The sequence below is a fragment of the Rousettus aegyptiacus genome, unplaced genomic scaffold, assembly GCF_014176215.1.
Source record: "Rousettus aegyptiacus isolate mRouAeg1 unplaced genomic scaffold, mRouAeg1.p scaffold_m13_p_2, whole genome shotgun sequence".
NCBI lineage: Eukaryota > Metazoa > Chordata > Mammalia > Chiroptera > Pteropodidae > Rousettus > Rousettus aegyptiacus.
In genome coordinates this window covers 156,502,073-156,518,688 of record NW_023416295.1, presented here as the reverse complement: position 1 = coordinate 156,518,688, position 16,616 = coordinate 156,502,073, and the positions used below count along the sequence as shown (strand labels likewise).

The following is a 16,616-nucleotide window of genomic DNA, read 5'->3' as shown; positions in this document are numbered from 1 at the left end:
TGGGGGTCAGGGACCTGGCACCAGGCACCATCCCTGGAGCAAAGGCAAAGTCCAGCCTTCCGCAGATGGCCAAGGCAAGCGAGAGATAAGAGTCATACTTTGGATTCCAAGCTGGAGAGCCTTGCGAGGGCTCCGGGGTTCCTGGGTCCCTACGCCCCTTCTGCTGTCAGTCCCACTCCCCTGCCTGGTTAAAGAGGCAAGGGGCGGAAGACATAGGTGGCTATTCGCTGCACCCTGAAAGCCAGGCGACACCGAAGATCACTCAAGCCATTCTCCTCGTCGCCTTCCCCAGCGCGCACAGTCTTGCATTTATGCCTCCCGATTCTGGCGATTCTGGCGCCTCGTGAGGGTCTGGCTGAGGGAGGAGCGCGTGTGGCCGGAGCCCGGGCCAGGTGGGTGGCAAGCTCAGGTGCAAAGCAAAAAGGGGAGAGAGGACCCTGCGAAGAGAGCGATCCTTGCTCGGGAGGGTGGTGTCTGCGTCCTGGGCAGAGGCCCCTCGGTCTCCAGGGCCCCAGGGGCACCCGCACTGCGCCGCCGGTCGGGTGCCTGAGGTGAGAGGGCGGTACCTGCCCGTGTCTCCGCCCTTCTGCCACCTTCCCTCCTGCCTGGCCCTGCGCTGCTCTGACCCGGTCCTGCGGGCCGCTGGGTCCCAGACCCAGGCGGAGCAGCCGGGCTGGCATTGCCGAAGGAGCCGTCGGCAAGCGGGAGCCCGGCGGGCTGGCGCCGGCAGCGCGGGCAGCGGGCGCCGGGCGCCGGGAAACCTGCAGGCACAGGTGAGCAGACAGGGGCGGGGCGGGCAGGGGGCGGGGGCTAGGCGGGGGGCGCAGGGTGTCAAACCTCGAAAAGGAGGACCATGAATAGAAAGACTGGGGAAACAGAGCCCTTGGAGGGAGGAGTACCGTGGGGGAGCCTGGGAGACGATGCCCGCTTTCCTTCCTGCTCCTAAATTAGAGAAAAAGCAGGAAGAGGGAGGATGAGGGACCTCAGGCCCACCTGGAGGGAGACCAGCACTTGCTTAAGAGGCCTCTCCTCTCCAGGCCCTGCCCACTCAGACTGGGTCCTTTATTCAGGTGGAGGGGGAAGGAATGGAGCCCCACGCCTGGCCCCCAGCTCCATGGAGGTGTTCCCAGAGGCTGGGAAAGACCAGATGTAGCCCAAGACCAGAGAGACCCTGATTCCGCTAGGCTCATGTCTAAGGTCAACGGCTTGACAGCTGTCCTTCCCTCACCTCCTTGTCTGCGGCCAGGAAAGTCCAGGTCAAGAAGTGAACAAACTTTTCAGTAAAGGGCCAGATAACATATCTTTTAGACTTTGAAGCCTGTATGGTTTCTGTCGAAACTAGCTGGAAAGCAGTCATAGACCATCCGTAAACAAGTAAATATGTCTGTGTTCCAACAAAACTTTATTTATGGACACTGAAATGTGAATTTCATATAATTTTAATGTATAATTAAATAGTATTTTTCTTCTGATTTTCTTCAACAATTAAAACATGTAAAAAGCAGGCTTAGCTTACAAGCAGTACAGAAACAGTCTCCTGCCCTCCCTCTCCATGGTCTCTGTGCAGCTTTTCCCCAGGCTAGGTGTGGGTAAAGGGAGAAAATAACTAGATTCAAAGGGAATCTGCCCACTTGGGGGCATCCAGGAAGCTAGGGACTTGTCTGTCACCCTTGTTTGCAGCTACTCTTAGGACTACAGCATCATTTAAGACCAACGTGGGAGCTATGTGAGTGTGGACATATAGCTCCAAAGGGCTTTCTCCCCAGCATGTGGGGGCATTCCCCACCCCCAAGTCATAGACGAGGCAGCCATGATCCCCCAACACGTAGGCAAGCCCTTGACCCTCCGCCCTCCTTCCTTCCACCCCCACCCCCACCCCCACCCCCTTGGTCCCATCGATCAAGGCCTCCCCTTCCATTCCTTCATTTTCTCTTTGCAGCCTCAGGAGACCCTTTTCTCCTGGATCTTGGAACTATGACACTTTGGAGGTGACTCAGAAGAGAAGGGATGCAAGCCTTTGGACCTCCAGATGAGGGTCCCCTCCAAAGATTTGGGGACTCCCACGTCGAGACTTATGGGGGCCAGCACTGGGCCTCTCCCCAGAGTACTGCTGGCAATCTCTATCCCCGAGGAAGCCCCATGCTGGTGAGTCCAGGCTGTGCCCCAAAGGTGACCTGGGTGGGGCAGGAGGGTGGACGCCCAGGCTTTCAAGCCTCTGCCTTTTACAGGTTCGTGGGCTGCTCTATTCCTATCCCTCACCCTACCCTCTTTCCTGGGTTGGGAGAAAGGGGAAGGCAGAGCTGGGCCAGGCTCCCAGGACTCCACACCCACCCCGGATAGATGGGGCATGCAAAACAGAGAGCCAAGAGAAGTCAGGCCCTCAGAGGAGGTGCTGTTAGACAGGTCTGATTCAGGGAGCTGGGGGACTTTGCCAAGCCCTGGGGATGGCACCTCCCAGACTCCTACCTCTACTTGGGAGGAGCCTGTGGATTCCCTCTGAGTCAAGGCTGAGGGAAGAGCAAAGGTTCAGAGTGTCCCTACTCTGCAAGTGGGGAGGGTGTGGGGGTCTCCCTCTGCTCCACCCTGGCTCCACCCTCCTGGCCTGCTTCCAGTGTTGACCAAAGAAAGGGGTGTGAAGGCCAACAGTCTCGCCCTCAGCCTCCAGGCTTCCCTCCACCTTGAGAACAGTCCTCCTTCCTATTGGGGGTATCCCCAGCCTTACTGGAGGAAGATATGGCCCTGGGAGACAGGGAGGACAGCTAAGGACTCTCCCAGGCTGAGGTGGGGGAAAGGAGAATAGGAAGTGTGTGGGGTAAATCAGGCCACAGGCAGATCAAGGAATGTGACCAGGCCTGTCCAGGAGGAGCCTTGTGGCCACGGCCTCAACCTCTCACATGGAAAGGCAGCTGCTGCCCACTGGATGGGACACAGGCTGCATGCCTCTGGGGAGGATCCTCACATGTGTGTACCCCTCATCCCCATGTACCAGGGAGGCTGTTCGCAAACCAGGGAAGCTGTAAGGGACCCAGATATAACGTGTACCACGCATTGTGTGTGTAAGCGTGTGATATAGGGAGCACACACGTGAGCGGGCAGACATGGGGAGACACACACCAGAGCCCAGACGTGTGCATACCTGTGCACCTGCTCTGCAGGAGGCCTCCGTTTCTGTCCCTGGGCCCACTCAGGAGCCAGCTTAGCATGTCCCTGCCCAGCTTACTTGGCCTTCCTGGCAGCAGCCGCTGTGACTCAGGGCAGGAGCGGCTCACACCAAACTGGTTTGAGGGGACAAGTGAGTCAGCTCAACCTGCAGGGGTGAGGGGTGCTGCCTGGGGTGAAAACTGGCCCCCACTACCACCCTAGGACTTCTGGGGGAAGGGAGGCAACCACCAACCAGAACTTCCCTTGCTCCTCTCCCCAGGCTCCCTATCACCTACGCCTCCAAGACCATGTTCCCTTTGCCAAGGGTTCTGTCCAGCCTCAAGGCCTGTCTCCCATGAGGTTTCGAGAACTAGAGCCTGAGAAGAGGCATGGAGTTTATTTTGGGGCTGGCCCACCTCACTCCCCCAAACTCAAGGTAAGGGGTCCCTCTCCTCCCATCCCCATCCCACAGCCTGAGCTGCGATGTCCTCCTCAGACAATCAGAGCTGAGAGCCCAGGCAGCTCCTCCAAGGCACCGGATTTGGCTCTGTCTGGAGTTCCTCTCCGGGACACACCCCTAAGTCATGCTGCCTCAAAATGTGCGCATTATAGGCAAATGTCGAAATGCTGCCTGAGACCACTGGTTTCCTAAGTCCTGTTTCAGTCTCCACCTGAAGGTCCCTCTCAAGAGACCCTAAAAGGCATCTTTCTGGTCAGGGAGCCCAGGTCAGACCCTCTGTCCAGGGACCTTTCTGCAGTCCATGTTCCAGCAAAGCCTCTTCTCCTGTAATACCAGCTGGGGTCAATCCCTACCCCCCATCTTCTGTGTCCTCACTCACACTCAGTGCTCACACACACACACACACACACACACACACACACAGACACACACACACATGCACGCACAGCCCTCCCTAGGCCAATTGGGCTGGACGCCCAAGCTATGGCCAGGACTGATCTCGTTCTCAGTTCCACCAGGAAGTCACCAAGGCCCGTGAGTTGGAGATGAGGCTGCATACGTTCAGCATGTTTGGGATACCCCGCCTGCCCCCTGAGGACCGGCAGCACTGGGAGATAGGAAAGGGTAATGACAGTGGCCTGACCATTGAGAAGTCCTGGAAGGAGCTGGTGCCTGGGCACAAGGTAGGCCTGTAACACAGCATCTGTCTACATGGAGTCACAGACACACATTCATACATCTTACCTCTGCTTCTTCCCTAGGGAAAGGCCTTGGGGAATGGGTCATGTGAGAAAAGCATTTGGAGACATCTTGCTCTAGGTTCAATTCCTGACTCTGTCCCTTACTAGTAAGACCTTGATCAAAATAGCAAGCCTCTCTGAGCCTCAGTCACCTCATCTGTAGAGTGGGGGTGACATCACCTACACGCTAGGGGATTGTTTTGAGGATTAAAAGGTCATCCGTGAAGTCGATCCACTAGCATTTAACGAACGGTAGCTGCTGTTATTGTCATCGTTCCCCAACTGAACCAGCCCTATGCCCGCCCCAGGAGATGAGCCGGGAGCTTTGCCACCAGCAGGAAGCATTGTGGGAGCTACTGACCACTGAGCTTATCTACATGCGAAAGCTCAAGATCATGACCGATGTGAGCCTCCCTCAGCCCCGGCGCAGGCCCTGTGCTCAGCCACACACCTATTTCCCTTGCATTTTTCCCAAAACTCCCAGACCAGAAGGGGGGGCAAGGTTGCTGAGGGAGGACGGGGCAGGAAACCAAGAGAGCCCCCTGATTTGAGACCTACCCATGATCTTGAGAGCGAGGTTAGCAGTGCTGAAGTTGGGGGGTGAGGATGCACTGAGGGGCCAAGCCAGGGTCCTGAGAGGAGGACGTCAGGTGCTCAGACCCTCATCTCTCCCTGCATCTAGCTCCTAGCTGCTGGTTTGCTGAACTTGCAGCGAGTGGGACTGCTGACAGAAGTGAGTGGGAGCTCGGGAGCGGAGCCTGGTGCATCTGAAGCTCTGAGTCCAGAGAGTCGGGGGGCGGGGGGTGAGTTGGGGGTGGGGATCGCAGAGAGCCTTCCGGGCTGCCCAGTCTCATTTTCCACTGCCCCATTTTCTAGGATGCCCCCTGCCCTCCCTACGCCCCTTCTTGCTCTAGACCCCAAGCAGGCCACAGTTTCCACTCCGCCCCACCCCCGCCCCCACCCCCACCATCCATGCTTAGCAGTCCTCACTTGTGTGTGGCCAATGCTGCCTGACGATGACCTGCTAAGGCACGTTGCTAAATTCTGCTCCCTCCTCCAGGTGTCAGCTGAGACCCTGTTCGGAAATGTCCCCAGCCTGATTCGAAGTCACCGGAGCTTTTGGGAAGAGGTGCTTGGGCCTACCCTGAGGGAAACTCGAGCCTCGGGCCAGCCTCTGGACCCTGTCAGCCTGCAAGATGGCTTCCTGGCGGTGAGACGTGGCGAAAGGTTGGATAAGCTGAATGAGGAGGAACTGGGAGAGCCCAGAGGGGTCCAGTATGCAGGGCGTGCCTATGCAACTGGAATCCTTCCATGACTTGACGGGGTCCAAGCGTACAGCCTCTACCCTAAAACATCACCTCACCTCCTGCCCTTCATTATATAAGTATTACCCCTGTCTCAAAGGCTCTTTGGGCTTCTGGAGACCCTTATGACATGAAAATGCGGCTGTCTCAAGGAAGAGTTGTACCTAAGCTCTTATCGATTATAAGATCTTACTTCTTGGACAGAGATCCATCGACAAATAGCTGGGAACAAGAATGGGGCCTATCTGAGGTGTCTCCTGGGGGACTAGGGGAGAGGGTATAAAAAGCCACATATACACATACCTAGAGCATGAAGAAGTTTGACAAGAGAAAAATGAGAGGCCCAGGATCCGATTTTTCCCCCCAGTGTTACCCAGCCAGAAAAATGTGGGCCTTGCAGAGTCAGAATGGGGTAGAGAGGTGGTGGAACAGTCTCTTGAGAGCCTGGTGGCCCCCTTCCACACGACAGGGCTCTGGGCAGGCCTCAGGTCACCACTCCACTACCTGGCGAAATTGGATCTGCAGTGTCCTGAAAATGTTCCAGTTGAATTATTGATGGCGGGAGTAAGTTCAGAGCAGCGGGGCACAACAGAAGCTCAGAGAGCAACAGTGGGTCAACCTTTTGGGACCTCGACAACTCTTTGGAATCCAGAGGGGGAGGGGCTGGTGGTCATGGGCGGTAGGGATCGGCAGGAACTAGACTAAAGATCTGCGAGGGGCTGTCCGCATGCCCCGCCCCTGCTCCTCGGGTTCTGCCGCTGAAACCTGTATCTCATGACCTTCTTCCCCTGCCTGCTCCCTGCCCCTCAATATGTCCCTCCAGTTCAGACAGTGGTTCCAGCCCTATGTCCGGTACTGCCTGAGAGTGAAGCAGACCATGGCTTATGCCCGGGAGCAGCAAGACAGCAACCCTCTCTTCCGTGCCTTCGTGCAGGTGGGAGAAGGGGTGCGGGGAAAGGGGGATAGGGTGGACCCTAGACAACCAAGTCATCCCCAATCTCCAGCTGAGCCCCATCCCTAGGGCAGGGCGGGAGGGGTCTACAGGCTGCTGACCCTATGCCTACCTACCCTGGCAGTGGTGTGAGAAGCACAAGCGCTCAGGAAGGCAGATGCTGGGTGACTTGCTCATCAAGCCCCACCAGCGCATCACCAAGTACCCGCTGCTGCTGCAGGCTGTGCTCAAGAGGAGCCCTGAGGCTCGAGCACGCAAGGCCCTGAACGCCATGGTAGGTGGCCCGGCAGTACCCCAGGACCCTGGGGAGGCAGGGGCTGGTGCGTGGAAACTGCTCTGCAGGAACTCTCGAGGGTCTCTTCTCATGTGTGTGTGACCGTGCGGCACAGACTGGCCGGCCCGTGTTAGAATGCTGTGATTGTCATCGATTGGGTGGGATGTCCAGGGGGCAGAGCTGAGCTGCTCCACCCCACCCTCACCTAGATTGCTGCTGTGGAGTCATTCCTGCAACACATCAACAAGCAAGTCCGCCACAGCGAAGAGCAGGAGAGCTTGGCAGCTGCAGCCCAGCGCATCGGGCCCTACGAGGTGCTGGAGCCATCCAGCGAGGAGATAGAGAAGGTGAGAAAGGGAAAGAGGCTCATTAAAAGCAAGGTCCCCAGGAAGATGGATGGAGCAGAGGCCTGGCGGAGAAGAGGCAGGGGCGCCACTAGACGGGTGTGCCCGATGTCCTCTCCCAGTGGTGAGGGTCCCGGGGGCAGAGTTCAAAATAGTAGAAAGGAGACACTGAAACGCTTCCTCTCCTTCCAAGAAGAGGAAGGATGGAAAGAGACTGTGCTGGGGTTGGGACGAAGAACCGCCCTGGCCGGGAGGCAGACACGAGCCCCACCCAGTCCCCTGACCCTCTCCTCTCCGTGTCCTTCAGAACCTGCGTCCATTCTCCAGCCTGGACCTGACGTGCCCCGTGCTGGGGGTTGCTCCTGAGCACATCAGGCAGCTGCTGCTGGAGGGCCCCGTGCGAGTGAAGGAAGGGCGAGAAGGGAAGGTGAGGGAGCTGGGGGCCGGAGCGGAGAAGATGAGAGACAGCTTGAAGAGAAGGGAAAGAGGAGGGGAGACAAAATGGGTCGGAAAAGCTGGAAATGAGAAAAGGGGGTGTGTGCCTGTGCGTGCGTCTGTGTCACGTCTGTGTGTGTACTGGGAAGAGGACGTGGCTCTGGCTAAGCTCCAGTTGTTTGTATGTCCCTGAGTCAGCCAGTTTCCCTGCCCGTTAAGGAAGACCAGGGACCAAGCCGACACCACTTCCGGCTCTAACGTCCTACAGCCCTGCACTTGTCGCTGTGCGTGGGCTCACCCACGCGTGCATACCCATGCACGAGCCCCAATCCCTGTCCTGCCATTCCGCCACTCCAGCTGACTCTGTCTCTTTCTCCTATGCATGCCCCCAGCTGGACGTGTACCTTTTCCTCTTCTCTGACATGCTCCTGGTGACCAAACCCCAACGCAAGGGAGACAAAGCCAAGGTTATCCGCCCCCCCTTGATGCTGGAGAAGCTTGTGTGTCGACCACTCCGAGACCCTCGTATGTCTCTCCTGCGGGGAACTTTTCCTTCTCCTTTCCTCTTGGCAATGGGAAGGAGCAGGGATGGGCTTCCAAAGGTCTGGCCCTTGAAGCAGACCTTCTCCTCCATCCAGACAGCTTCCTGGTGATCCACCTCACTGAATTCCAGTGCGTCTCCAGTGCCCTCGTCGTGCACTGTCCCAGTGCTACGGACTGTGCCCAGTGGCTGGAGAAGACCCAGCAGGCCCAGGTATGTGAGAGCCAGGCCCAGGCCCGGGCCCCTGGAGCTCAGAGATGGAGCACAGAGAGGAGGAGAGAGAGTGCCTCTAGGTTCAGGGGGGAGATGCCCTCGGGCGGGAGATGCAGCCTTGACCATCCCTAAGAGCAAGGAAGAGAACCTTGGAACAGCCACTATCCCAGGGCCACGACAGCATCCCCTAAAGGTTTCTCGAAACAATTCACTTTGAAACTTTATCCTCCATTTAACAGACATTAATGGGGCCCTTGCTGGCTGCAGGCACTAGCTCTGTGCTAGGGAACCAGAACGGAGTAAAATACCATTCCCGCTCTCAGGGAATGCACGCCGCAGCCTAGCTAGACAAGTTAATGTGTGAATGTAAAAATATGTCTACAGAATGGAGCTGGGACCAGGAGGAAGGGATTCATTCTGTCTGGTGGGTTGGTTGGGAAAGGGACAGTGCAGAGGGAAGGGTCGCTGAAAGGCCTCCACAGAGGAACTCTTATCTGAGCACCCTTTGGAAGAATATCTAAGAGTACGTCCAGGAAACAAGGGTGGGGGGAAAAAAATAAACTGTTTTGAAAGGAGAAGCAGAATGTGCAAAGGTCAAAGATATGAAACGGTTACGTGTGTTGAGAGAAGCCCTGGCCCTGGCCTAGGTGCTCCTATCACTAGATAGTGCCCGTCCCTGGATTTCGCGTAAGGAACTTGAACTCGCGTGACTTCAGATGACGCGGGACCGGTGAAGGTGTTAAGCAGGGGAATGATGTAGGCAGATTTATGTGATTAAAGCTAGAGGAGTTGGGAAGAGAGATCCAAACAGAGCTGTTTGGTCGCCATAGACTGTGTGGCTTAAAGCTACAGAAACTTTAAGGCATCAGCGGGGCCACGCTTTTTCTCCAAGGCTCTAGGAGAGAATCCTTCCATGCTTCTTCCAGCTTCCAGATGTTTCTTAGCTTGTGGCAAATTCACTCCACTCCCTGCCTCTTTTTTTCACACCATCCTCTCAGTCTCTGTCCAAATCTCTCTCTCTTGCCTCTTATAAAGACATCAGTCGTTAGATTTAGAGCCCACCCTAAGTCCAGGATGATCTCATCTTGAGATTCTTAACTTGGCATCTTTGCACTCAGCAAAGACCCTTTGTCCAAGCAAGGTCACATTTATAAGTATTGGGACCTAGACATATCTTTCCGAGGCCGCTGTTCAACCCACTACAGGAGCAGGATGACCAAAGAAGAGTGAAGATTTCAGTTGGACTTTAAGGACAGGGAAGACCATGAGCAATAGAATCCAGGGAGTACTTGGCCTGGATTTGTTGGGGGATAGTGACCATGTCTGTCTGAGGCTGGAGCGAAGGGTTTATGTGAGCTAGTGATGAGAGGCTAGGCAATCCAGGACCCCAAGAGCTACAGAAGAGTGTGGACTGGATAAGACTGAACTGAATTGTGTTGAGAAGAGAGCCATAGATTCTGGAGGAAGGGAATGCCGTGCTGAAATCAGTGTGTTTTGTCTCAAATTGTCAGGTGGCAGTGATAGGTGGGCTGGGGGAAATCGGTGGAAGATTTACTCTATTAGTTTGGGTATGAAACACTGAGGTTTAGTGCCATGGGCTTAGGGACACCTGATGATGATGATGATGATGATGATAAGGAGGAGGAGGAGGAAGAGGAGGAGGAGGAGGAGGAGGGAGGGGAAGAAGAAAGGAGCTAAAGACGGAAGAGACAAATGAGCCTTAGAGAAACTGGTTAAAAGTCTACACTGAATGAACGAAAATCCAGGCTTAGATACTAGTCTTCCGCTTACTAACTGGATAATCTTGAGTAAGTTATATGGCCTCCCTAAATTTCCATTTCTTCACCTGCAAATGGATATAAATATTAACAGTCCTTGCCTCATAGGGAAGATTCAAAGGTCATTCAGATTAGGCTTGTAGCATGGTGCAGGCTCTAGGTGAACGCTCTGAGCATGTCTGTAAGGACAAATGATTTCCTCCCCAAGGTTCCTGTTTGAAAGACTGCTTTGGCAATGGTAGCCCTGAGAGAAATGAAACGATTAGAAAGGGAAACCTGTTCGTTTAGTTGTTGTTTCCTGGGACGGGTTGTTTCTTCAGGTAGCAATATTCAGTTTTAAACAGAATCACTCTGGAAAAGCATCAGTGGGAGGTAGCCAAGGGGAGAGATCACAGGGGCTTTTGGAAATATGGAAGCACAGACCTGGAATTTTGGTGAGAAATAAGGAGGAGCTATGGAACTAGTTGCTGAGAGAGGAAATCTTAAAAGTTCTAATCATAAGGAAAAAAAATTGTAACACTATATGGTGTCAGATGTTAACTAGACTTATCGTGATGATCATTTAGTAATATATACAAATATTAAATCATTACCTTGTGTACCTGAAACTAACATAATGGTTCATGTCAACTATGCATCGATTTTAAAAAGAGAAAAGGCATTTTGAACAAGGAAAGAAATCTTAGTGTGGACTATTTCTAAAGAATGCAACTTCATTATTTTTAAAGAGTTTAAATCAAATTAGTGATTCTCATACAGCTTGTTTTAGTGACCAGATAATGATTTGTCATTAGCACATTAGGTAATTAGGGCTTCTGAAACTTTTGAGAATGTATGAAAATAGTGTTTTTCTTTAAATAATTTTAAGCATTCTTCTCACCATCATATCTATGATATATCATAATATGGAGAGCTTATTTGAAAAAAAAAAAAAAACAACCAAAGCTTAGTTTCTGTTTAAATACTGTATTAAAAATTCTGAATTAGGAGAGTAAAAAATAAATACTAGGTTTCTGCCATTACAACAAAGAAGAATGAAATAAGGACGAAAGACTGAACCTCAAGATCTGCGTCCTCCAGCCACACAGGCCTGCCACTTCCTTGAATACCTAAACAAAATGGCGGCAGTGCCCAGCTAGGGGACAGGGGTTGGGGGTGAGGATGGCTTTTATCGTGAGAGTAGTCTCCATCTGCCCAGCTCCTGCTTCAGCCTGTTCATAATCCCTCCCTGTACATGGCAGGGGCCTTCTCTCTACACCACTCTCCCCCAGCCCACGGTGTCCACAAGCTGGCCTGGCTGGCAACTGACACCATTCTGGGTAAGAGGGAAACAGAGGCTATAACTGGAAACAAGCCCCAGCCTCCCCAGGACAGCAAGTGGGGGCCCTCATTGGCAGACAACCTCTGTTCTTTGCCACCCCTACCTTCGGAGCTTTCTCCTCCTCCTCTGGTTTCCAGTCCCATGATGACTTCCCCTACCCCACCTCCTCCTTTTAGAACCCCCAGGGGACCACTACAAAATTGCTGGTGTTTTATTATGCAAATAATTTAGGCCTCATAGTCTCACTCCTGACTAAGAGGAAAAGAGGTCACTCATACCTAACCAAGCAGTGCACAAGCTCCTGGCCTCCCTTGGCAAAACAAAGAACTGAAGTTTTGAAATTAGTTTGTCCTGCTATTATCTCTCACTGAATTCTTAGGGAATCCTGCTCTCTATCACCGTCAGTCTTCATAAACTGAGAGGGCAGTAGAATGAATATTGGGCCCCTTAGAGAGCAACTGCCGGGGGGTCAGATGAGTTTTTTTTTTTCCCTCCCCTTTACAGATATTAGATGGAGATCTATTCCTAGCAGGTCTATCCACAGGGGCTTAAGCTTTTATTGGAAAGGAGCTTCTCAAGGGAAGAGAGACTGATCTTGGGACATGCCCATATTTAGTGGCCAGGAAGAGGAAAAGACACCAGTGACAGGAACAGAAAGAGCTGTCAGAGAGGAAGGCCAAGAAATGAATAGTGGGGAGGAGCCAGGATCTGAGGGCACAGAGGCCAGCACTCATTATTAGCGTTTTTGCAGGAGTTACTTCATTTCTCTAAGCCCGGTCCCCATCTGGGGAATTGCAGTGATAATGGGAACTGCCATGCAGGATAAACAAGAGAATTATGTTTGTAAATTGTTTGGCCCAAGGCCCAGCACTTAATGACCACTCCATAAATGCCTGTTATTGTCATCATGAGAAGGGTGGTCAGTGGTGCCTGGGCAGGCCCAGTGCTAACCGGGGAAAGGCCACGGCATCTGGTGGACTTTGGAAGTAGAGCGGGTGAATCTGGGAGCCGCCCCAGAGGCAGTAGGGAGAGCAGGCATTTCCCCTCAGAGCTTCATTTCTCCACCAAGGCAAAGGAAGAAGAGTCGCGCCGAGGAGAGCCCTCCCTTCCTTTTCCCGGCTTTGTAGGGCTGTCACATCCTGGCTCGGCACCCGTTTCCTCTTCCTTTCCCAGTATGACTCTCCTCTTGCCCAAGCTGAGGGATGCTGGGGAGGCTCTCGGGTGGCCAGGGAGACTTTGAAAAGCCCCAGCCCTGGCACCAGAGGTCCTTGCCTCCCTGCTTCTTCCTGGGGCAGAGCCAGGGGCAAGTTTAGTGGAGACGCTGGCACTGGATGTTTCACCCCTTTCTTCCAGTTTTCTCCCATACCCCATCCATATCCTGGACATCCCAAACACAAAACTGAACTTGGGTCACGTGGGGCAAAAGGGCCCAGCATCTCAGCAGGACAGCAGGCTACCCCAGCCCTCCCCAGGCTCCAAGAACGGCCCCTCCCACGCTCCTTTGTCCTGGTTCTTCCCTATGCTCCACACCGCTGAGGTGAGGTCTGGAGACCGGGAGAGGTCGCAGGGACTGGCCCTGGTGTGCTAGTTTCCTGCCCCCAGGCACCACCATCCCTTGCTCTGGCTAACAGACCAAGTCTCAGGTGACTGCTAAAAATCCTTGCAATGCTTTGTCACGCAAGAGACCCAGCGACTGGAAAACCAGGGCAAGGAGAATTGGAAGTAGAAGCCTATGTCATTGACGTCACTTTCCTGTCCCTGCTCACCATTTTTTTAATGTGTCTCTTGTGCTGGCCCAGCCACCCCTTGTTTCTGGAGAAGCTTTAGGAAGGTCCAGGTGGCCAAGGGTTGCTGGTTTATATACCTCAAGCAGGGAGATATTCAAAATACTTAACACCCAGAGGGGTCCTGGAGGTCCCCTGCTGTGCCAGATGCTATCCCTCTAACTGATGGTCCTCAGGGGGAGATGGTGGGGGGGGGGGTTTGGGAGGGGTTGGATGGGGAGCAGGGTAATCCTGGGGAACTGAGGCCAGCCCTTTGCTTATCAGCATGAAAGTATTTCAATATTTTAACAACGATAGGGCCATCCAGTGGCTTCTGACACCAGCGCCGCCCACAGCAGCCACCTCTCCCTTCTTTGCCAAGCCCCCACCTTCAGCTCCCTGCGGGTCTGCTGCCTTCCCTCCCCCTCCCCCTCCCCCTCCCCCAGCAAGCATTGCCCTTTAGTAACTCTGTGCCCTTTCAGGCTGTCCTTGAGAACAGTACAGTTTCTATTCTAGGACTCACGGGAAGAGTCCAGTCCCAGTTCTGCTTCTCTCTACCTGTGACACCTTGAGCAAGTTCCTTCAGCTCTTAAGGTCCTGCTATCTCATCTGTAAAATGGGCTAATATCCATGGTTTCCACCCTGCCGGGCAATGGTGTGTCTCGAATGACCATGTGCATGTGGAGGTGCTCTGTAAACCACTTCTTGATCACTGTTTTATTCTGATGGCACCTGTATGAAAATGTTGAGGGAGGAAGACACAATATAATGTATCCTTTCTCTAAACCTCTTGAGATGATCCTGCTTTCATCTTTGAAGGACAGCAGAGTCCTCAGTCCAGGACAAAGCCTGCCCCTGACCACCCTGGTGGCAGGAGGAAGAGTAACCTGAGGGCCCAGCACTTATACCACCATCACCAGCAATCAGGGAGGGCTTCCTGAAGGAGGGGACAGACTGGATAGAAGGCTTGCCAAGGGGGCAAGAGAAGCAGGAAGGTAGGAAAAGGGGCCTTGTGCTCAGCCCACCTACCCCTGCCCACCTAGGGCCAGCTAAAAAGTTCAAATCTTGGTTCTACCCCACTTTCTTACTGCATGACCTTGGCAGGTACTAACCTCAGTCTCCTTTCTCAGTAGTAAAGTAGGAGTACAAATATCTGCCTCATCAGATTGTTGTGAAGATTAAAGGTGATAATGTATGTAAAGCACTTAGCCTAGTGCCTGGCATACAGCAAATGCTCAATAATTGAGGGTCTTAATGAAAGTATCCCCACCCCAGGTTACCCTTCAAAAGCTGAAGGCAGAGGAGTATGTCCAACAGAAGAGGGAGCTCCTGGCCCTCTACAGGGACCAGGACCAGGACCAGGAGTGCCAGGGCACCAGGCCCTCCACGCCTTCCCCAGAGGGCTCTCAGAAGAACAACTCGGAGGGGAGGTAAGACCACAGTGACCACAAGCTCTCCTGTAGTAATGGGGCTGCGGGCAAGGAGGGAGAGAAGAGGAAGCCACAAGGCGGAGAAATGGCATGACGGCATCCAGGGAAATTAGGAATAGCTTGAGAAACCCAGGCTACAGGTTGGAGAACAGATCGGCATTGGCCATGTGAAGGGCCTCCTGGGACAGTCTAGGGGGTTAGCCAGCCTACGGTTGGCACAGGCTGAAGGAAATAGACACAAGAGGCATGAACTCCCTGAGAGGAGCAGGCTCCCCAGGCTAGAGATGGAGAGCGAAGGCCAGTAAGGATTTGCAGAATGTTGGAGCTGCAGGGACCAGCTAGCCCAAATCCCCAAAGAGCATGGGAGGTTCATCCTGAATAACACAGCTATTCAGCAGTATGGTTAAGGAGAAAAAGAAAAAAAGATTCGTCATTGGGGATAACTTCAGGGGAACCCAAGAACCCCACAGAAAATGCCAGAGCACCTACTTAATACAAGGTGCTGGACCAAGTGCTGTGGGTAAAATGTCTCAGAGGAGCTTACAGTTCAATCAGAGAGATGAGAAAAAGCCAGTGCAGGATAAAGGTGATACTGAAATAGGTTAGGAGGGGCTATTTCTGAATGGAGCGATCAAGGTAGGGACACTTCTTGGACTTGAACTTGACCCCTTAGCATCTGACTTGGACCATTCACTATTAATTTGTAGGGATCCAGAGTTTACCATCGTCCCTCATCTGGTAGTGACAGAAGACACAGATGAAGATGCTCCCTCAGTACCAGAAGACACCTCAGACTCTGGCTATGGCACACTGATCGCAGTGTCCCCCAGGGGGTCCCACTCCCCACTGCGCCGTCTACACCCATGGGCCTTTCGGTGGAATCCCCGCCTTGCCTTCTCCACCCTTGACCTCCAAGATGTGACTTTGCGCCCCCAGCCTCCTGACCCCCAAGCTCCCCAACGCCGAAGTGCCCCTGAACTGCCAGAAGCTATCCGAAGAGGAAGCAGCCTTCCCAGGGGAGAACCACCGACCTGGTCTGAGGAAGAGGATGGGAACTCAGTGGGAGGGAACGTGGTGGTGGAAACCTTGCATAGGGCCCAACTGCGGGGGCAGCACCCCCACTCCCCGGCCCACGCTGATTCTGCTGGGGAAAGCTCCTGGGCATCTTCAGAGGACGAGGAAGAGGGGCTCCTCTTTCTGAGACCCCGCCATACCCCCTCCCCCCGCCCCCTCCGAGCTGAGGACATGCTCAGGGAGATCCGGGAGGAGCTGGCCAGCCAAAGGATCGAGGGCATCCCCGAGCCTAGGGACAACAGGCCTCGGAAGCTGACTCGGATCCAACTGCAGAGGATGTGTGGGCCCCACACTGTACAACTGGACACCCCCCTGTCCACATCGTAAGTGCTGAAAGGAAGGTGGCACGGGAAGGAAGAGGGGAAGGCTAGTATGGAGCGGGAAGGGGTGTCAGACAAGGAGGTCGGCGGGGAAGGGGTCAGTGTAGGAGGGCACAGAGCAGGGGCCACGGCCGGGGAGGGCCCTTAGCCTCCCCCTTCACCCCACACCCGCCTTTACCTAACATCCACCTCCTTTTTTACAGAGAGGTGTGAGGAACACTCAGGACCTTTGCCATTGCTCCTTCAAAAAATCTCTCCACAAGAGTGCTTGCTGGTCACCACCTCCACCTTTGGACTCTACCTCAAGATCCACACTCCCCACCAGGAAGCCTGGCCCAGGCACCCCATGCTTCCTGCTCTAAAAACTCTGGGGATCAAGAGCTGTACATTTATGTTCCATAGACACCTGAGCCCCACATAAAAATTGTGCATAAAAATGACTGCCCTGTCAGCACTAGATGAGAGTGGAAAAAACCTGGGGTGGGGGTGGGTAACAGAGTGAACACAGGCTACTCCTGTCAGCTGG

General features: G+C 53.9%; 1 protein-coding gene across 3 annotated transcripts; it reads left to right on the top strand.

The window, feature by feature from the left end:
• Positions 1 to 315: 315 nt before the first annotated feature.
• On the top strand, positions 316 to 16,604 carry PLEKHG6 (pleckstrin homology and RhoGEF domain containing G6). 3 transcript variants are annotated; one of them, XM_016162799.2, is made up of 16 exons: positions 316 to 392; positions 1,940 to 2,145; positions 3,422 to 3,577; positions 4,120 to 4,284; positions 4,650 to 4,745; positions 5,024 to 5,074; positions 5,402 to 5,551; positions 6,469 to 6,579; positions 6,722 to 6,871; positions 7,081 to 7,218; positions 7,523 to 7,642; positions 8,043 to 8,175; positions 8,289 to 8,404; positions 14,542 to 14,696; positions 15,404 to 16,093; positions 16,294 to 16,604. In XM_016162799.2, exons 2-16 carry the CDS (start codon positions 2,008 to 2,010, stop codon positions 16,301 to 16,303), a joined length of 2,379 nt encoding a protein of 792 aa, XP_016018285.2. In that variant the 5' UTR covers positions 316 to 392; positions 1,940 to 2,007; the 3' UTR covers positions 16,304 to 16,604. The 3 variants fall into 3 exon arrangements, with proteins under 3 accessions (XP_016018285.2, XP_016018283.2, XP_016018284.2); XM_016162797.2 differs by having other exon boundaries at positions 4,111 to 4,284; XM_016162798.2 differs by lacking the exon at positions 316 to 392 and adding an exon at positions 699 to 773 and having other exon boundaries at positions 4,111 to 4,284.
• Positions 16,605 to 16,616: the final 12 nt, after the last annotated feature.

Coding starts and splice junctions, on each gene's coding strand:
- PLEKHG6 (XM_016162797.2), top strand. CDS start 2,008: ATGCAAGCCTTTGGACCTCCAGATGAGGGTCCCCTCCAAAGATTTGGG. Junction 2,146..3,421: donor CCCGAGGAAGCCCCATGCTG/GTGAGTCCAGGC, acceptor TCCTCTCCCCAG/GCTCCCTATCACCTACGCCT. Junction 8,405..14,541: donor AGAAGACCCAGCAGGCCCAG/GTATGTGAGAGC, acceptor TCCCCACCCCAG/GTTACCCTTCAAAAGCTGAA.